We start from the raw sequence: 21,912 nt of genomic DNA on the forward strand, positions 1-21,912 counted from the left end.
CCATGTGTTTTTATCCATGTGTTTTATCCATGTGTTTTTATCTCTGTGTTTTTATCCCTGTGTTTTTATCCCTGTGTTTTTATCCCTTTGTTTTATCCATGTGTTTTTATCCATGTGTTTTTATCCATGTGTTTTTATCCATGTGTTTTATCCATGTGTTTTTATCCATGTGTTTTATCCATGTGTTTTATCCATGTGTTTTTATCCCTGTGTTTTTATCCATGTGTTTTATCCATGTGTTTTATCCATGTGTTTTTATCCATGTGTTTTATCCATGTGTTTTTATCCATGTGTTTTATCCATGTGTTTTTATCTCTGTGTTTTTATCCCTGTGTTTTTATCCATGTGGTTTTATCCATGTGTTTTATCCCTGTGTTTTTATCTCTGTGTTTTTATCTCTGTGTTTTTATCCATGTGGGTTTATCCATGTGTTTTTATCCATGTGTTTTTATCCATGTGTTTTTATCCATGTGTTTTATCCCTGTGTTTTTATCCATGTGTTTTTATCCCTGTGTTTTATCCATGTGTTTTATCCACGTGTTTTTATCCATGTGTTTTATCCATGTGTTTTTATCCATGTGTTTTATCCCTGTGTTTTTATCTCTGTGTTTTTATCCCTGTGTTTTTATCCATGTGTTTTATCCATGTGTTTTATCTCTGTGTTTTTATCTCTGTGTTTTTATCTCTGTGTTTTTATCCCTGTGTTTTTATCCATGTGTTTTTATCCATGTGTTTTATCCATGTGTTTTTATCCCTGTGTTTTTATCCCTGTGTTTTATCCATGTGTTTTATCCATGTGTTTTTATCCATGTGTTTGTATCCATGTGTTTTATCCATGTGTTTTTATCCCTGTGTTTTTATCCCTGTGTTTTATCCATGTGTTTTATCCATGTGTTTTTATCCATGTGTTTTTATCCATGTGTTTTATCCATGTGTTTCTATCCATGTGTTTTATCCATGTGTTTTATCCCTGTGTTTTTATCTCTGAGTTTTTATCCCTGTGTTTTTATCTATGTGTTTTATCCATGTGTTTTTATCCATGTGTTTTTATCCACGTGTTTTATCCACGTGTTTTATCCATGTGTTTTTATCCATGTGTTTTATCCCTGTGTTTTTATCTCTGTGTTTTTATCCCTGTGTTTTTATCCATGTGTTTTATCCATGTGTTTTATCCCTGTGTTTTTATCCATGTGTTTTATCCCTGTGTTTTTATCTCTGTGTTTTTATCCCTGTGTTTTTATCCATGTGTTTTATCCATGTGTTTTATCCCTGTGTTTTTATCTCTGTGTTTTTATCTCTGTGTTTTTATCTCTGTGTTTTTATCCCTGTGTTTTTATCCATGTGTTTTTATCCCTGTGTTTTTATCCCTGTGTTTTTGTCCATGTGTTTTTATCCACGTGTTTTATCCACGTGTTTTATCCATGTGTTTTTATCCATGTGTTTTATCCATGTGTTTTTATCCATGTGTTTTATCCCTGTGTTTTTATCTCTGTGTTTTTATCCCTGTGTTTTTATCCATGTGTTTTATCCATGTGTTTTATCCAAGTGTTTTTATCCCTGTGTTTTTATCCATGTGTTTTATCCATGTGTTTTATCCATGTGTTTTTATCCCTGTGTTTTTATCCTTGTGTTTTATCCGTGTGTTTTATCTGTGTGTTTTTATCCGTGTGTTTTATCCGTCTGTTTTATCCAAGTGTTTTTATCCCTGTGTTTTTATCCCTGTGTTTTTATCCCTGTGTTTTATCCATGTGTTTTTTATCCATGTGTTTTTATTCATGTGTTTTTATCCATGTGTTTTTATCCATGTGTTTTATCCATGTGTTTTTATCCATGTGTTTTATCCATGTGTTTTTATCCATGTGTTTTATCCATGTGTTTTTATCCATGTGTTTTTATCCATGTGTTTTATGTTTTATCCATGTGTTTTATCCATGTGTTTTTATCCATGTGTTTTATCCATGTGTTTTTATCTCTGTGTTTTTATCCCTGTGTTTTTATCCCTGTGTTTTTATCCCTTTGTTTTATCCATGTGTTTTTATCCATGTGTTTTTATCCATGTGTTTTTATCCATGTGTTTTATCCATGTGTTTTTATCCATGTGTTTTATCCATGTGTTTTATCCATGTGTTTTTATCCCTGTGTTTTTATCCCTGTGTTTTATCCATGTGTTTTTATCCATGTGTTTTTATCCATGTGTTTTATCCATGTGTTTTTATCCATGTGTTTTATCCATGTGTTTTTATCCATGTGTTTTTATCCATGTGTTTTTATCCCTGTGTTTTTATCCCTGTGTTTTTGTCCATGTGTTTTTATCCATGTGTTTTATCCATGTGTTTTATCCATGTGTTTTTATCTGTGTTTTTATCCCTGTGTTTTTATCCATGTGGTTTTATCCATGTGTTTTATCCCTGTGTTTTTATCTCTGTGTTTTTATCTCTGTGTTTTTATCCATGTGGGTTTATCCATGTGTTTTTATCCATGTGTTTTTATCCATGTGTTTTATCCCTGTGTTTTTATCCATGTGTTTTTATCCCTGTGTTTTATCCATGTGTTTTATCCATGTGTTTTTATCCATGTGTTTTGTCCCTGTGTTTTTATCTCTGTGTTTTTATCCCTGTGTTTTTATCCCTGTGTTTTTATCCATGTGTTTTATCCATGTGTTTTTATCCCTGTTTTAATCCATGTGTTTAATCCATGTGTTTTTATCCATGTGTTTTATCCATGTGTTTTTATCCATGTGTTTTATCCATGTGTTTTTATCCATGTGTTTTTATCCCTGTGTTTTTATCCCTGTGTTTTTATCCCTGTGTTTTTATCCCTGTGTTTTTGTCCATGTGTTTTTATCCATGTGTTTTTATCCATGTGTTTTATCCATGTGTTTTTATCCTTGTGTTTTTATCCCTGTGTTTTTATCCATGTGTTTTTATCCATGTGTTTTATCCATGTGTATTTATCCATGTGTTTTTATCCCTGTGTTTTATCCATGTGTTTTAATCCATGTGTTTTAATCCATGTGTTTTTATCCATGTGTTTTTCTCCATGTGTTTTATCCATGTGTTTTTATCCATGTGTTTTTATCCATGTGTTTTATCCATGTGTTTTATCCATGTGTTTTTATCAATGTGTTTTTATCCATGTGTTTTTATCCATGTGTTTTATCCCTGTGTTTTTATCTCTGTGTTTTTATCCATGTGTTTTATCCATGTCTTTTTATCCATGTGTTTTATCCATGTGTTTTATCCATGTGTTTTTATCCATGTGTTTTTATCCATGTGTTTTTATCCATGTGTTTTTATCCATGTGTTTTATCCATGTGTTTTTATCCATGTGTTTTTATCCATGTGTTTTATCCCTGTGTTTTTATCTCTGTGTTTTTATCCCTGTGTTTTTATCCATGTGTTTTATCCATGTGTTTTATCCCTGTGTTTTTATCTCTGTGTTTTTATCTCTGTGTTTTTATCCCTGTGTTTTTATCCATGTGTTTTTATCCCTGTGTTTTTATCCCTGTGTTTTTATCCATGTGTTTTTATCCACGTGTTTTATCCACGTGTTTTATCCACGTGTTTTTATCCATGTGTTTTATCCATGTGTTTTTATCCATGTGTTTTATCCCTGTGTTTTTATCTCTGTGTTTTTATCCCTGTGTTTTTATCCATGTGTTTTATCCACGTGTTTTATCCCTGTGTTTTTATCTCTGTGTTTTTATCCCTGTGTTTTTATCCATGTGTTTTATCCATGTGTTTTATCTCTGTGTTTTTATCTCTGTGTTTTTATCCCTGTGTTTTTATCCATGTGTTTTTATCCATGTGTTTTATCCATGTGTTTTTATCCCTGTGTTTTTATCCCTGTGTTTTATCCATGTGTTTTATCCATGTGTTTTTATCCATGTGTTTGTATCCATGTGTTTTATCCATGTGTTTTTATCCCTGTGTTTTTATCCCTGTGTTTTATCCATGTGTTTTTATCCATGTGTTTGTATCCATGTGTTTTATCCATGTGTTTTATCCATGTGTTTTTATCCATGTGTTTTTATCCCTGTGTTTTTATCCCTGTGTTTTATCCATGTGTTTTTATCCATGTGTTTTTATCCATGTGTTTTATCCATGTCTTTCTATCCATGTGTTTTATCCATGTGTTTTTATCCATGTGTTTTTATCCATGTGTTTTTATCCATGTGTTTTATCCCTGTGTTTTTATCTCTGAGTTTTTATCCCTGTGTTTTTATCCATGTGTTTTATCCATGTGTTTTTATCCATGTGTTTTTATCCACGTGTTTTATCCACGTGTTTTATCCATGTGTTTTTATCCATGTGTTTTATCCCTGTGTTTTTATCTCTGTGTTTTTATCCCTGTGTTTTTATCCATGTGTTTTATCCATGTGTTTTATCCCTGTGTTTTTATCCATGTGTTTTATCCCTGTGTTTTTATCTCTGTGTTTTTATCCCTGTGTTTTTATCCATGTGTTTTTATCTCTGTGTTTTTATCTCTGTGTTTTTATCTCTGTGTTTTTATCCCTGTGTTTTTATCCATGTGTTTTTATCCCTGTGTTTTTATCCCTGTGTTTTTGTCCATGTGTTTTTATCCACGTGTTTTATCCACGTGTTTTATCCACGTGTTTTTATCCATGTGTTTTATCCATGTGTTTTTATCTATGTGTTTTATCCCTGTGTTTTTATCTCTGTGTTTTTATCCCTGTGTTTTTATCCATGTGTTTTATCCATGTGTTTTATCCCTGTGTTTTTATCTCTGTGTTTTTATCTCTGTGTTTTTATCCCTGTGTTTTTATCCATGTGTTTTTATCCATGTGATTTATCCATGTGTTTTTATCCATGTGTTTTATCCATGTGTTTTATCCATGTGTTTTTATCCCTTTGTTTTTATCCCTGTGTTTTATCCATGTGTTTTTATCCATGTGTTTTATCCATGTGTTTCTATCCATGTGTTTTATCCATGTGTTTTTATCCATGTGTTTTATCCCTGTGTTTTTATCCCTGTGTTTTTATCCATGTGTTTTATCCATGTGTTTTATCCCTGTGTTTTTATCTCTGTGTTTTTATCTCAGTGTTTTTATCCCTGTGTTTTTATCCGTGTTTTTATCCATGTGTTTTATCCATGTGTTTTATCCATGTGTTTTTATCCATGTGTTTTTATCCATGTGTTTTATCCATGTGTTTCTATCCATGTGTTTTATCCATGTGTTTCTATCCATGTGTTTTATCCATGTGTTTTTATCCATGTGTTTTTATCCATGTGTTTTTATCCCTGTGTTTTTATCCCTGTGTTTTTATCCCTGTGTTTTGTCCATGTGTTTTTATCCATGTGTTTTTATCCACGTGTTTTATCCATGTGTTTTATCCATGTGTTTTTATCCATGTGTTTTATCCATGTGTTTTTATCCATGTGTTTTATCCCTGTGTTTTTATCCCTGTGTTTTTATCCATGTGTTTTATCCATGTGTTTTATCCCTGTGTTTTTATCTCTGTGTTTTTATCTCAGTGTTTTTATCCCTGTGTTTTTATCCGTGTTTTTATCCATGTGTTTTATCCATGTGTTTTATCCATGTGTTTTTATCCATGTGTCTTTATCCATGTGTTTTATCCATGTGTTTTATCCATGTGTTTTTATCCACGTGTTTTATCCATGTGTTTTATCCATGTGTTTTTATCCATGTGTTTTATCCCTGTGTTTTTATCCATGTGTTTTATCCATGTGTTTTATCCCTGTGTTTTTATCTCTGTGTTTTTATCTCTGTGTTTTTATCCATGTGGGTTTATCCATGTGTTTTTATCCATGTGTTTTTATCCATGTGTTTTATCCCTGTGTTTTTATCCATGTGTTTTTATCCCTGTGTTTTTATCCATGTGTTTTATCCATGTGTTTTTATCCCTGTTTTAATCCATGTGTTTAATCCATGTGTTTTTATCCATGTGTTTTTATCCATGTGTTTTTATCCCTGTGTTTTTATCCCTGTGTTTTTATCCCTGTGTTTTTATCCCTGTGTTTTTGTCCACGTGTTTTTATCCATGTGTTTTTATCCATGTGTTTTATCCATGTGTTTTATCCATGTGTTTTTATCCTTGTGTTTTTATCCCTGTGTTTTTATCCATGTGTTTTTATCCATGTGTTTTATCCATGTGTATTTATCCATGTGTTTTTATCCCTGTGTTTTATCCATGTGTTTTAATCCATGTGTTTTAATCCATGTGTTTTTATCCATGTGTTTTTCTCCATGTGTTTTATCCATGTGTTTTTATCCATGTGTTTTTATCCATGTGTTTTATCCATGTGTTTTATCCATGTGTTTTTATCAATGTGTTTTTATCCATGTGTTTTTATCCATGTGTTTTATCCCTGTGTTTTTATCTCTGTGTTTTTATCCATGTGTTTTATCCATGTCTTTTTATCCATGTGTTTTATCCATGTGTTTTATCCATGTGTTTTTATCCATGTGTTTTTATCCATGTGTTTTTATCCATGTGTTTTTATCCATGTGTTTTATCCATGTGTTTTTATCCATGTGTTTTTATCCATGTGTTTTATCCCTGTGTTTTTATCTCTGTGTTTTTATCCCTGTGTTTTTATCCATGTGTTTTATCCATGTGTTTTATCCCTGTGTTTTTATCTCTGTGTTTTTATCTCTGTGTTTTTATCCCTGTGTTTTTATCCATGTGTTTTTATCCCTGTGTTTTTATCCCTGTGTTTTTATCCATGTGTTTTTATCCACGTGTTTTATCCACGTGTTTTATCCACGTGTTTTTATCCATGTGTTTTATCCATGTGTTTTTATCCATGTGTTTTATCCCTGTGTTTTTATCTCTGTGTTTTTATCCCTGTGTTTTTATCCATGTGTTTTATCCATGTGTTTTATCTCTGTGTTTTTATCTCTGTGTTTTTATCTCTGTGTTTTTATCCCTGTGTTTTTATCCATGTGTTTTTATCCATGTGTTTTATCCATGTGTTTTTATCCCTGTGTTTTTATCCCTGTGTTTTATCCATGTGTTTTATCCATGTGTTTTTATCCATGTGTTTGTATCCATGTGTTTTATCCATGTGTTTTTATCCCTGTGTTTTTATCCCTGTGTTTTATCCATGTGTTTTTATCCATGTGTTTGTATCCATGTGTTTTATCCATGTGTTTTATCCATGTGTTTTTATCCATGTGTTTTTATCCCTGTGTTTTTATCCCTGTGTTTTATCCATGTGTTTTTATCCATGTGTTTTTATCCATGTGTTTTATCCATGTCTTTCTATCCATGTGTTTTATCCATGTGTTTTTATCCATGTGTTTTTATCCATGTGTTTTTATCCATGTGTTTTATCCCTGTGTTTTTATCTCTGAGTTTTTATCCCTGTGTTTTTATCCATGTGTTTTATCCATGTGTTTTTATCCATGTGTTTTTATCCACGTGTTTTATCCACGTGTTTTATCCATGTGTTTTTATCCATGTGTTTTATCCCTGTGTTTTTATCTCTGTGTTTTTATCCCTGTGTTTTTATCCATGTGTTTTATCCATGTGTTTTATCCCTGTGTTTTTATCCATGTGTTTTATCCCTGTGTTTTTGTCTCTGTGTTTTTATCCCTGTGTTTTTATCCATGTGTTTTTATCTCTGTGTTTTTATCTCTGTGTTTTTATCTCTGTGTTTTTATCCCTGTGTTTTTATCCATGTGTTTTTATCCCTGTGTTTTTATCCCTGTGTTTTTGTCCATGTGTTTTTATCCACGTGTTTTATCCACGTGTTTTATCCACGTGTTTTTATCCATGTGTTTTATCCATGTGTTTTTATCCATGTGTTTTATCCCTGTGTTTTTATCTCTGTGTTTTTATCCCTGTGTTTTTATCCATGTGTTTTATCCATGTGTTTTATCCCTGTGTTTTTATCTCTGTGTTTTTATCTCTGTGTTTTTATCCCTGTGTTTTTATCCATGTGTTTTTATCCATGTGATTTATCCATGTGTTTTTATCCATGTGTTTTATCCATGTGTTTTATCCATGTGTTTTTATCCCTTTGTTTTTATCCCTGTGTTTTATCCATGTGTTTTTATCCATGTGTTTTATCCATGTGTTTCTATCCATGTGTTTTATCCATGTGTTTTTATCCATGTGTTTTATCCCTGTGTTTTTATCCCTGTGTTTTTATCCATGTGTTTTATCCATGTGTTTTATCCCTGTGTTTTTATCTTTGTGTTTTTATCTCAGTGTTTTTATCCCTGTGTTTTTATCCGTGTTTTTATCCATGTGTTTTATCCATGTGTTTTATCCATGTGTTTTTATCCATGTGTTTTTATCCATGTGTTTTATCCATGTGTTTCTATCCATGTGTTTTATCCATGTGTTTCTATCCATGTGTTTTATCCATGTGTTTTTATCCATGTGTTTTTATCCATGTGTTTTTATCCCTGTGTTTTTATCCCTGTGTTTTTATCCCTGTGTTTTGTCCATGTGTTTTTATCCATGTGTTTTTATCCACGTGTTTTATCCATGTGTTTTATCCATGTGTTTTTATCCATGTGTTTTATCCATGTGTTTTTATCCATGTGTTTTATCCCTGTGTTTTTATCCCTGTGTTTTTATCCATGTGTTTTATCCATGTGTTTTATCCCTGTGTTTTTATCTCTGTGTTTTTATCTCAGTGTTTTTATCCCTGTGTTTTTATCCGTGTTTTTATCCATGTGTTTTATCCATGTGTTTTATCCATGTGTTTTTATCCATGTGTCTTTATCCATGTGTTTTATCCATGTGTTTTATCCATGTGTTTTTATCCACGTGTTTTATCCATGTGTTTTATCCATGTGTTTTTATCCATGTGTTTTATCCCTGTGTTTTTATCCATGTGTTTTATCCATGTGTTTTATCCCTGTGTTTTTATCTCTGTGTTTTTATCTCTGTGTTTTTATCCATGTGGGTTTATCCATGTGTTTTTATCCATGTGTTTTTATCCATGTGTTTTATCCCTGTGTTTTTATCCATGTGTTTTTATCCATGTGTTTTTATCCCTGTGTTTTATCCATGTGTTTTTATCCATGTGTTTTATCCCTGTGTTTTTATCCCTGTGTTTTTATCCCTGTGTTTTTATCCATGTGTTTTATCCATGTGTTTTTATCCCTGTGTTTTATCCATGTGTTTTAATCCATGTGTTTTATCCATGTGTTTTATCCATGTGTTTTATCCATGTGTTTTTATCCATGTGTTTTTATCCATGTGTTTTTATCCCTGTGTTTTTATCCATGTGTTTTTATCCCTGTGTTTTATCCATGTGTTTTTGTCCATGTGTTTTTATCCATGTGTTTTATCCATGTGTTTTATCCATGTGTTTTTATCTCTGTGTTTTTATCCCTGTGTTTTTATCCCTGTGTTTTATCCATGTGTTTTTATCCATGTGTTTTTATCCATTTGTTTTATCCATGTGTTTTATCCATGTGTTTTATCCATGTGTTTTTATCCATGTGTTTTATCCATGTGTTTTATCCATGTGTTTTTATCCATGTGTTTTTATCCCTGTGTTTTATCCATGTGTTTTTGTCCATGTTTTTTTATCCATGTGTTTTTATCCACGTGTTTTATCCACGTGTTTTTATCCCTGTGTTTTTATCTCTGTGTTTTTATCTCTGTGTTTTTATCCCTGTGTTTTTATCCATGTGTTTTTATCCATGTGATTTATCCATGTGTTTTTATCCATGTGTTTTATCCATGTGTTTGTATCCATGTGTTTTTATCCATGTGTTTTATCCATGTGTTTTTATCCCTTTGTTTTTATCCCTGTGTTTTATCCATGTGTTTTTATCCATGTGTTTTATCCATGTGTTTCTATCCATGTGTTTTATCCATGTGTTTTTATCCATGTGTTTTTATCCATGTGTTTTTATCCATGTGTTTTATCCCTGTGTTTTTATCCCTGTGTTTTTATCCATGTGTTTTATCCATGTGTTTTATCCCTGTGTTTTTATCTCTGTGTTTTTATCTCAGTGTTTTTATCCCTGTGTTTTTATCCGTGTTTTTATCCATGTGTTTTATCCATGTGTTTTATCCATGTGTTTTTATCCATGTGTTTTTATCCATGTGTTTTATCCATGTGTTTCTATCCATGTGTTTTATCCATGTGTTTCTATCCATGTGTTTTATCCATGTGTTTTTATCCATGTGTTTTTATCCATGTGTTTTTATCCCTGTGTTTTTATCCCTGTGTTTTTATCCCTGTGTTTTGTCCATGTGTTTTTATCCATGTGTTTTTATCCACGTGTTTTATCCATGTGTTTTATCCATGTGTTTTTATCCATGTGTTTTATCCATGTGTTTTTATCCATGTGTTTTATCCCTGTGTTTTTATCCCTGTGTTTTTATCCATGTGTTTTATCCATGTGTTTTATCCCTGTGTTTTTATCTCTGTGTTTTTATCTCAGTGTTTTTATCCCTGTGTTTTTATCCGTGTTTTTATCCATGTGTTTTATCCATGTGTTTTATCCATGTGTTTTATCCATGTGTTTTTATCCACGTGTTTTATCCATGTGTTTTATCCATGTGTTTTTATCCATGTGTTTTATCCCTGTGTTTTTATCCATGTGTTTTATCCATGTGTTTTATCCCTGTGTTTTTATCTCTGTGTTTTTATCTCTGTGTTTTTATCCATGTGGGTTTATCCATGTGTTTTTATCCATGTGTTTTTATCCATGTGTTTTATCCCTGTGTTTTTATCCATGTGTTTTTATCCATGTGTTTTTATCCCTGTGTTTTATCCATGTGTTTTTATCCATGTGTTTTATCCCTGTGTTTTTATTCCTGTGTTTTTATCCCTGTGTTTTTATCCATGTGTTTTATCCATGTGTTTTTATCCCTGTGTTTTATCCATGTGTTTTAATCCATGTGTTTTATCCATGTGTTTTATCCATGTGTTTTATCCATGTGTTTTTATCCATGTGTTTTTATCCATGTGTTTTTATCCCTGTGTTTTTATCCATGTGTTTTTATCCCTGTGTTTTATCCATGTGTTTTTGTCCATGTGTTTTTATCCATGTGTTTTATCCATGTGTTTTATCCATGTGTTTTTATCTCTGTGTTTTTATCCCTGTGTTTTATCCATGTGTTTTATCCATGTGTTTTTATCCATGTGTTTTTATCCATGTGTTTTTATCCCTGTGTTTTATCCATGTGTTTTTGTCCATGTGTTTTTATCCATGTGTTTTTATCCACGTGTTTTATCCACGTGTTTTTATCCACGTGTTTTATCCACGTGTTTTCATCCATGTGTTTTATCCACGTGTTTTTATCCACGTGTTTTTATCCATGTGTTTTTATCCACGTGTTTTATCCACATGTTTTTATCCATGTGTTTTATCCATGTGTTTTATCCACGTGTTTTATCCATGTGTTTTTATCCATGTGTTTTTATCCCTGTGTTTTTATCCATGTGTTTTATCCATGTGTTTTATCCATGTGTTTTTATCCCTGTGTTTTTATCCCTGTGTTTTTATCTCTGTGTTTTTATCTCTGTGTTTTTATCTCTGTGTTTACATAAAGTCCTCATTATTGGTGCTCACAGCCTTGGTGCAGTCGCTGTCATCAAGCGTTCAGGGTCCGACAGTAAATCTGTCTGCGCCCTCAGACAGACGGGGCCCCGACACACAACTTACCACTGACACCTGCTGCTGCACAGGATTGTGGGTAAAGCATCGCCATAAAGTCTCAATCAGGCTCTGGAGCGGAGAAGACAAGGAAGATAAATCAACAACATTAATGCAGTGAGCTCAAGGTAAAGTCAACAGCAAACTTCAGACACTGATTCTGACTCCTTTATGTCGTCTTCACTTTTAGACCTACGAGCTTTAAATCTCTAATCGTATTTTTTATAATTATGGGTAATTAAAGCAGAAAAGAAACGTATCCATCCCCATAAACACGCAGGTGACATCACCAGGCCAAGTTACTGATCAGATCTGTGCAGAGGCGAGCACTTCTCACAGTAAGCATGTATGTTTTTCAAGTATGTTTAGCAACAAAAATGAATGTAAGATAGATAAGTTTAATCAGCTCAGAACTCCAGACGGTGGAGACTTTTAAAGACTAAAACATGCTTTTTCAAAAAGCATATTCTTGCTAGCTTTATCTCTTTTTATCTGTACTGTTTTTGTTGTTTTTGTACTTGTTGTTGTTGTTGTTCTGCTGTGTAGAACTTTGAGATTACTTTTTTTTTTAAGTATGATATGAATACGATCTATTATAATTATAAACTGTGGAACACTTCAAGCAAAGCTAAAACATCTAACTCTGATTCAACGTTTTCCTCTTTATCTTCAATTATTTGTGGTAACAGTGAATGCCCCGGGGCAGCTGTGGCGACAGAAGCACAGTGCCATCTGATGGTGAGAAGAGTATTAACCCACTCACTGTAACAGATGCCGATGCAGCGACAGTTTATTATGTCGGCCTCCGCTGTACGTTTGTTGTGTGGGTGAAGTGGACAGTCCTCGTGTAATATACTCGTGTACACAAACATGTAGTACACTAATAACTGCAGAGCGACATGAAAGTGGCTGCAAACACTGCACCTGCTTTTTACACCCAAACACAACATTCCCAATGATTATTCAAAATATACCAAGATTTCTTTAACTTTTCTCATTTTATAAATGCATGTCCTTTTTCCTTTCCTCATATATATGTACATCCAGAGAGTATTCTTAGTAGTAGTAGTAGTAGTAGTAGTAGTAGTAGTAGTAGTAGTAGTAGTAGTAGTCATAGTAGTAGTAGTAGTAGTCATAGTAGTAGTAGTAGTAGTCATAGTAGTAGTAGTAGTAGTAGTCATAGTAGTAGTAGTAGTAGTAGTTGTTCAGTGTGTGTGAAAGTAGATACTGGGGCTCAGCTGTGGCCACATTACGGATGGGGATGTTCCCGTAAACAACCACTGAACGTGCAGCCGTAAACAACTTCTTGGGGCCATCACATCTGTTCACCATTAGACCTTATTCAGTCAAGCATCTGCAGCTACAAGACTTACTCTCCCGAAACAGGAATGACTCACTAATTACACCTGTTTTTAGACCGCTCATGCCAAGAATTAACCCAGAAGATTCAGCCGTTTTCGACCTCACATGAGACTTTGGAAGGGCATGTTTTTGTCCGCACTTTTAGATGTGGTTTGGTCGTTTTTGATGAGGCGTGCGTCCCATGGTCCCAATAGAGACGCCATTCAAGACTTCCAGGAAACAGGAGCAAAACAGCACATTTCTGAGCATCTCCTGCTGGCTCATGCATGTGTTACCGGATTCGGTCTATAGGGGGCGTTGTCTTACCGTGGCAGTGCTGGTAATGCAATGAACGTATGGCCTTTTTCAACAACAACGAGCAGTTACGTTACACGTGCACTTTAAAAATTGACCGTATTTTCCCGAGTATAAGTCGCACCAGCCAAAAAATGCATAATGGAGAGATATAAAACATATATAAGTCGCACTGGAGTATGAAATGCGGTTGCAAGTGTGAAAATAACAAATAATGTCACATATAAGCTAAGTATATAAGTATAAATATAAGTATAAGTCGCACCCCGGCCAAAACTATGAAAAAAAGTGGGAATTTATGGTAGTTGTTTATTGAGTTGTTCGCCATCTCATAATATTATCTAGAATTATAAATATAGGAGAGACTTGACTCTTTCTGGTTTGGTCTGTTATTAGCCCACATATATTTGGAGTTAAAGCAAAGATGTTTGTTTCACTTAGAGTTCATCTCCTCGTCCCCTTTACTACAAAAGATGTTTAATTTTAGCCCGGCGCCTGCTGCTGGCTCTTTCTGAAATGTCTCATGTCAGACCAGAGAAAAACGGCTTCTTTTTTCTCTTTTCACTAATTCATCCTGTTTTTTATTTTTTTACTGGAGCTAAAAATGGACTCCTGTTTGTGCCGTGAACAGATGCCTCGATGGCACATGCTCAGCAAAGATGGCTCATGGTGTCATTTACTTGGTTTTGGGAAAAAGTAAATAGGCGTAAATAAATAAAAGAGAAGAGGAGAAAGGAATGAGAACGTGAATGTGTTTGTCTGAGGAATTCCACTGTTGCAATGCAGAGTACAGCATCATGATAAAAAAAAAAAAAATGCTATCAAAAACAAAATCCAACAATTTACCTCAAATATTAGAATATACAACAATCAAGGGCATTCGGATTTGAAAAAAGAATAGTTACTTGTATTGTTCTTCTTCTTTTTTTTAATGATCTCTTTCAATATCGTGTTCTACTTTCTGCATTTTATGTGTTTAAAATTCAAAATAGTTAAAAAGAAATAGTAATAAGAATATGAAGACTTTAGGCGCAGATAAGCATCTTTCTTTTGGTCAATGTTTATTCTCTACACCGTCCCTCTACGAATAATAAATATACAAGACCAATAAGAATAAAAAGAAGAAGATAGGATGCAAAAAAGACATGAAAATAATTAAATAGTGACATTTCGTTGGCTTCTTAGCACAACGGCCTAAGTCATTTTTTTAAGGTTTTGGAGAAAATGGAAAAAAAAACACTTTCAACATGTAGAGAAGAGTATTTTGTCTGTAAAAAATGTTCTGATCCAGTGACAAAACAAAACTCATATTAGCCAAAAATTAACTTTGGCTTAGATTTGAAGATTATAATAAGTGACTTTAGCAATATTTAAGTGCAATTTGCTCCAGTTTTCCTTGCAGTGCTGAAACATGCACAACTGGACAAGACTCCAGCTGGTACTTTTGAGATGGAATCTGAATAAATAAATAAAATAAATAAAATAAATAAAATAAATAAAATAAATAAAATAAATAAAATAAATAAAATAAATAAAATAAAATAAACAAAATCAATAAAATAACATTAATAACATTAATAACATTAAAATGAAAAAAAAATACAATTCATTTAATTTTCTACTGTTTGTTCCTGTTCAGGGTTGTGGGTGACTTTGGGCCTTAGGCTGGGTACACCCTGGACAGGGGCCAGCTCGCAGGGTTAACACAGAGACTTAGACGAACATTCACTCTCACATTCATTCACTTGCGCCAATTTAGAGTATCCAATTTTGGTTAACACATATATATATATATATATATATATATATATATATATATATATATATATATATATATATATATATATATATATATATATATATATATATATATGTCTAAAATAATAATAATATATGTAAAAAATAGACATTTGTCAAAAAGGTATAATTGAATAATAGAATTCTAACATTTTCATGGCTCAAAGCTCTAATCTAACCCAGAGCCTCTCCTAAACATGATAAATATACTGTCAAAAATAATATGGTCTGATAGAAATAGCGAAAAATAATAGAATGCCAAGTTGAAATGCAGAACTTTTAGGGAGTCCCAGCAATAGTCAGAAAAGCAGCTAATTAGCCGTTTTACAAGTAGCAATTTATTCTCTAGAGTCACGCAACTGATTCTTCAACAGAGTGCATTATGGGAAACTCTCAATTATTGGTCAAGTGTCACCCATTGGCTCTTTTTAAAGGGCTACATGTTTTCTGGTCTGTGGTGAGCGTGCACAAGGGAACACAGTGAGCTCAAAGACAAACTGGAGTTTTACTCATGAATGTATTTGAAAGAAGACTGTAATTTAGTGTCATCTTCTATGATTGTGCTTACCAAACCAAACCTCTGCCAAAACAGTTATTATTTTACATATTTTTCCTACTTTCTTGTCATTAAGTTGTGGTTGCTTGAAGTTTGTAAGTTTCATGTTTTGAGACTGACTTGACACATACAGACTTCCCTCTCCCCAAACATTTCCTCTGGCTGTTCCAAAGAAAACAGAAGTCGGACATCGAGTTGTACAATTTAATGTTCTCTGTAGCAGAGAAGTGTCCAGTTTAACCCTCCACGTCAGAACTAAGACTGGTCAGGAAACTTGATGGACCCACTTTAGAACTGAGCCAAACTGGACCCATCTGAGCCAGGATCAGGCTTATTATTCACTTCACACAGAAAGACTTCGAGTCCCTCTGGTCATGAGGAATAACAACTTTGCATTTTCAGAAAGTCCTCTTTTTCTTACCTCTACGTCTGCCTCTAGCCCGTAACTTTTCAGCCCAAAAGAAAACCAAGCTTGTTTGTTGCCCTAAATCGCACTAAAAATGTACAATCCTCGTGCTTCTTCTGGATGACCCATAGGCGTCTGGAGTCAAACGTCTCCCCCTTGTTTGTTTTATGTTTAAAACATAAATAGTAAACAAAAAAAATAAAAAAAATTAACCCGCAGTCTATCTTTGAGGGTGGCACAAACCTTTGTCCTCACAAAAGGCTTGCATCTCCACAAACCTGACTTGTACTTGGCCTGGAGGCGTCTCCTCCTGCTTGTTCTCAATGTTGTTACTAATATAACCTATATTACTTATATAATATTGTACAGTGTAATACCAAATATATGTATCTGCATGGAGAATGTTCCAACGTGTGGTTTCCACTTCTATCTCTGCAGGTGACTTTCCACCTCCAGAAAGTTACATACCAACTTCTAATATGACAAAACTATATTTAAAAGAAACTTTGTAACTCTTCGGGTGCCTAGATATGCTGTCTTTTTGTCTCCGTGGAGATGTTTCTTTGCCTGAAATGTTCCACAGTATGGCATTAAAAGTATTATGTGGCATGTATTCAACCATGTGTGTTTTCAATCTCAGAAATACCTTGGAAAAACATGCATCCTTACTAAGAGAAATGCTTGCCTTGCCACAGATCTGACCTGTACCTTGGCCTGGGGGTGTCATCTACCTGTTTAATGTCATACTTAACACAGGAAAGCAGGTGGCGTACCACACATTTTAAGCCATGCACATTTAAGTTAATTTAATCATTTTATAGTGATATAAATGCAAACACCACGAATAAAACAGATTCAGAGCGATACAAATATCCACAGATCTGCCTCCCACGGGACATCTCCGACTCTCCTCCAAACTCCAGATGAAAGTGGTTCCTCTCACTCTCATCAGGCCCAGAATAAACCGTTTGATCAGGAACGATCACAGAGCAGGACTCACCGACGACACGCGGACAAGAGAAGGCAGAGAATGTAATGTGACACAGCCTCGTTCAGTCAAAACCGAGACGCATAAACCAAAAACACAAACATGTCGACAGTTAGACATATGTGGGACAAGCCTCTGACACGGGCCACTGTAAAATTAGCACAGTTTGACAGTGAAAAGAGTTTTGATGGGTGATAAAATGAAGGTGGTACACGGCCAAGACGTCCCAAGTGACCTGATATAACGGAGACGTTTGAATGAGTTATTTTAACATTTTTGAGGAGATTTTGGTCTATTTCGGTATTTTGTTCAAAGAGTGAGTATTTGTATGCATTCAGGACTAGTGCAGTCCTGAATGTATCTCATTTTTTACTGGGGCTGTTCCCTTTTGGAAGTCCACAGTGATTCCTCTGCACTCGACCCAAACTGAATATACATCTCACAACAACAAACCGTACGTCCTCTTATTACATCCATAAATCTACATTTTGCCACAATTTCCACATTGAATTCTTGACCTTTCGTGTGGCGTTTGCGTGTTCTCTTTCCTCAGGATGCTTCCATGACCTAAAACATCATGGACAAATGCTGCAAAAGATTGTAGCTGGAGCTTTGGCGACGCTACAGGATCCAACAATCGCCCGTCGCTCCTGACATTGAAGAATAGGTGAGGATAAGCTGCATATTACCTTTCCTGAGCACCTTCTGTAGTGTCTCCATACTAATTCCTTCTCTAACACATCCTCATCACGCACAAAGAAAATATAAACGACTTCAGCTCTGCTCCTCAGTGTCTGGAACAGCTGCGCTTGAATTATGTTGTTCTGAACGCTTTCATTGGCCCCTGCTCCTGAGACTTCACTGCTCATATATCACTGGCCTAAAAGGGAGTAGAAGACACACAGAGACGTGAGCAGGGGTAAATTTGTATTCATATTTATTTGAAAACAACAATCCATTGTCCACTTGTACTGCGAGTCCTCAGACATGATACAGACACCGTCACAGAGTTACCCTTAAACGCACACCACCTTTTTTTTGTCCTTTTTCTTACGCTCGTCATTTCTATACTATGACTTGTGCTTTGATATTTCTGAGAGATTTAAAGACATCATTGTTGTCATGATAAGTTTAGTACATAGCAGGAAATAGAAAAACATTGTCATAAGAAGTAGTAGAGGATATATTGGTTTGAATACACACCGAGAATACAGAGAAATGCACCCAAGTGTCCACAAACTCCCACTAAGTCCTGATTCAAGGGTTTAACTAATGTTGCCTTGCAACAAGAACACTCCCTGCTGCCAGCAGAGTTCACAGAAATATTGCTTAGCTACAAAATGTATAGTGAGGAGAGGGAGGGCCGAAGCGAGAATGTACAGAAGGATTAGTCCAACTGTTAGGACTGAGCGCTTTAATGCACAAGAGAGCGAGTCAGAGGAGAGTAAGGTGCTTTTTGGCTTCTGAGTTTGATGAATAGATTTGAATCTGTCCATTTTCCCTTTGTCCTTGTTTTTTTACTTGTCATTATAGACCATGGCTTTGTTGACTACAAGTGTAAAGAAACAAACATAAATGACTCCATATGACTTTAGTATGTTGCGTCAGAGTAACTCTAAGATTGATTAAAAAAGGTGAATAAATACATTAAACAAACTGCATTTCCCAGTCATATTCAGAATGTAACTGGCCCTAAAAGTACTTTGACATCAGTTTAATCATGATTGACCATCTGTTTTGAAGTCAAGTTAGTTTGTTTTCTTGAAGTTAGTTTTACATTCAGTAAAATTATAACAATCTTTGGCAAGCTATAATTTGGTATATAATAACCTTGATTGATGGATTGTATTTTACCCGTTGCAGCTTTGGTTAACTGATCAGCAGCTTTCAAAATAAAAAAGAGGAAAAACAAAAAGGTTTGCGTCCAATAATTTCAATTCAAATAAATCTGTGTAGAAGAAGAAGAAGGTAGAAGCCAAACAAGGACAAAAGGTGACATTCTTTAATATTTTGAAAAGTTTCCAAATGGGAACTGATTCAGAGCTATTCACCAAAGGATTGTATGTGAAAAGTCGATGGTTAATTTACACGGACTGGAATGTTTCTGCATCAGACTGTTGTTGTTTAGACGGAGCGAGATGTGCGCTAAATGCCACGGTGCGTTCACTTAATGCAGACTCCTAAAACAAGGACCCATCGCACAGAAGAATAAAGTATAAAAGTCCACGACAGGCAGAAGGAGCAGCGGAAATGTACAAGCCAAACTACGTCAATGTGAATGTCTCTAATGTTAAGTGCACATAGATAGAGAATAGATAGGTTTATATATTGTATTTAAATGCTGGCTAACATACTTCTATGTGTATAAGCTTCTGCGTCAGCCACCGTGACGTGTTTCAATAGATCCAAACCAACGCGTTCCCATCCAGAGAAACACATGTGGCTCTGTACTGATGCTGACAGCGCCCCCTACAGTCTGAAACTATCATGTGGAGGAATACTTCACTGTAATATAAAAGGGTGGGGCTTTTTTTTAAATTTATTTTTTAAAATCTTTTTACAAAACAAAAACATAGCAGAAAAAACAATGGAGAATGCTGGTAAAAGTCATAAAAGTGTAAATAAAACGTATGAGGCAATTTAAATTAAAAAGCAAGTTACAAATGATCAGGCCGTTATGGTTTGAGTGACAATGCTAAAACTTTACTTTAACTTTAGCCTTCAGCGTTTGAAATGGAACTACAAAAAAAAGTATGCACCGCAAATAGTAATATCTAGGAAAGTAAATATTTGAAATAAGACATGTTTTTCTGGATTTGAGTAGATTGGACTTGTCAAGTCAAATAATCTACAAGCTTTCAATGAAACAACATATTATTTTTCATTCATTTAAGTGACTTTTACTCATTTTTTTTTTGTATTCCAAGTGCAAAAATGTGTTGTTTTTTTCATTTTAAGTACAAAAAGTATTGTTCCATTGGTAGATAACTGTATTTGTCGCATCAAAACTGCTCAAATCAAGAGAAAACCTGTTTAATTCCAACCTGGATATGACTTTTCGCTGAAATGTCAAGAGTATTTGATCGTCTCTGGGGCAACGACTTCTTCAGCATCAGTAGAGAAGCGTAGCACATGTTCCTACAGAGCTGAGAACGCACTGGTCTCACACATAAAGCCATTTTACAGTGTACACATCCTCGCTCTAACAAAAGCCATAGCAAAAACCCATGCTTTACATAGAAAAGGCATCCACGACATTTAAGAAAAAAATTTACAATTTATGAAACATGGTAACAATAATAAATAGTATTATAGAATTGCTGCTGTACACAAAAAAAGCCATTTTTTAAATTTCACTCTTATAAAAATATGTTTTAGTGCAACCGTACGTAATAGTAATATCCGTAACTTCACATCGCTTGTTTAAGGTGACTAAAAAGAACAAAAATCACAAATGACGGAAATAAAAGACGGGGAATAAGGACACGGGGGAAGTCGCATTAATACAAAGCTGATACACTGTTTGTCGTATTTACAATTACCTTCCTGGTTTGTTGCTTAGAAGAAATAAGCAAGAAAAACAAACACAAAATAATGAAAAAAGGCACGCACGTATTTTTGAATCTTCCGTACCTTCCGACCAAACGTCAGTCCGAGAGTCGATCGGTTTTGTCTTTAAATTAAAAAGCCCCCGACATGCTCTTTACATACGAGACGATTAAGATAATGCATGTGCAAAAAGTGTCCGTCAAAAGTTGCACTGACTCCCTTCGTTTTAAGGTTATGAAGCCGTTTCGTTGCTTCCTTTTGTGCTTTCTGAGGAGGGGCAAGGCGCTGGCGACTGGTTAAAGTGCAATGGAGTATTCTGTGATCTCGCTTCATCCGAGTTCCCCTCCGTGTCGATGCAGAGGGACGAGAAGTTGTCAGTGAAAGTCTTGATGCCCTCCTCTGCCGGGTCCTGGGGCGCGTGCGGGGAAGAGGGCGAGACGTTTCGGTGGAGGGGATGAGGGGGAGTGGAGTCGCCCGGGTTGGAGTCCTCGGACGTGCTCTTCTGATAGCTGACGACTCGGGAGGACGAGGAGTGAGGCGCCGGGTCGTGTTGGGGCAGAGGGGAGGTGGCCGAGACCGGGACGGAGTGGACCATCTGGATGCCGCCGATGGGGATCATTGGGAACGGAGAGCGCACCTAAGCCAAGGAGAAGATGGGTAAATGTCGCGTTGTGTAACAGTGAGTTTCTCCAGTGAGTTTCTCCAGTGAGTGTGTCAGGGCAACCAAGAGTAGCCTCAGTAAAAGTAAAAGCCTCAGTAAAAGTAAAAGCCTCAGTAAAAGTAAAAGCCTCAGTAAAAGTAAAAGCCTCAGTAAAAGTACACATACAGGGCCACTACTCAAGTAAAAGTCAAATGTACCACTTAAAAGTAATGAAGTACCAGTGGAATATTGTACTTTTCCCATAAAAAGTTGAATGTAAGGTTATCATATCTTATCTTATTTCACAGAGATTTTGATCAAATCCAGCGATCTTGATAAAGAATAAAATAAGAACAGATAATGAAGTATTTTTTATTGATAATTTGTTTTTATGTTTTTATTTTGACATACACTGTTTTATATTCTTATAAACTGCATTGTGTTTTTTTTTGTGTATCTTATGTGTCTTTTTTGTGTGTCTTATGTGTCTTTTTTGTGTGTCTTATGTGTCTTTTTTGTGTGTCTTATATGTCCATTTTGTGTATTTTATGTGTCTTTTTGTGTGTCTTTTTTGTGTATCTTATGTGTCTTTTTGTGTGTCTTTTTTGTGTGTCTGATGTGTCTTTTTTGTGTGTCTGATGTGTCTTTTTTGTGTGTCTTATGTGTCTATTTTGTGTATCTTATGTGTCTTTTTGTGTGTCTT

At 34.6% G+C, this 21,912-nt stretch overlaps 1 protein-coding gene across 1 annotated transcript in view; it reads right to left on the bottom strand.

The window, feature by feature from the left end:
* Window positions 1-17,940: 17,940 nt before the first annotated feature.
* hivep2a (HIVEP zinc finger 2a) overlaps window positions 17,941-21,912 on the bottom strand; it is a 104,263-nt gene continuing 100,291 nt past the window's right edge. The window contains exon 18 of the mRNA XM_072440658.1: window positions 17,941-21,206. Coding sequence (XP_072296759.1) covers window positions 20,802-21,206 — 405 coding nt within the window. The 3' untranslated portion in view covers window positions 17,941-20,801. The remainder of the gene's footprint in view (window positions 21,207-21,912) is intronic.

Source organism: Eucyclogobius newberryi, unplaced genomic scaffold, assembly GCF_026437365.1.
Source record: "Eucyclogobius newberryi isolate DKJ021-1_F unplaced genomic scaffold, fEucNew1.0.hap1 SCAF_1, whole genome shotgun sequence".
Taxonomy (NCBI): Eukaryota; Metazoa; Chordata; class Actinopteri; order Gobiiformes; family Gobiidae; genus Eucyclogobius; species Eucyclogobius newberryi.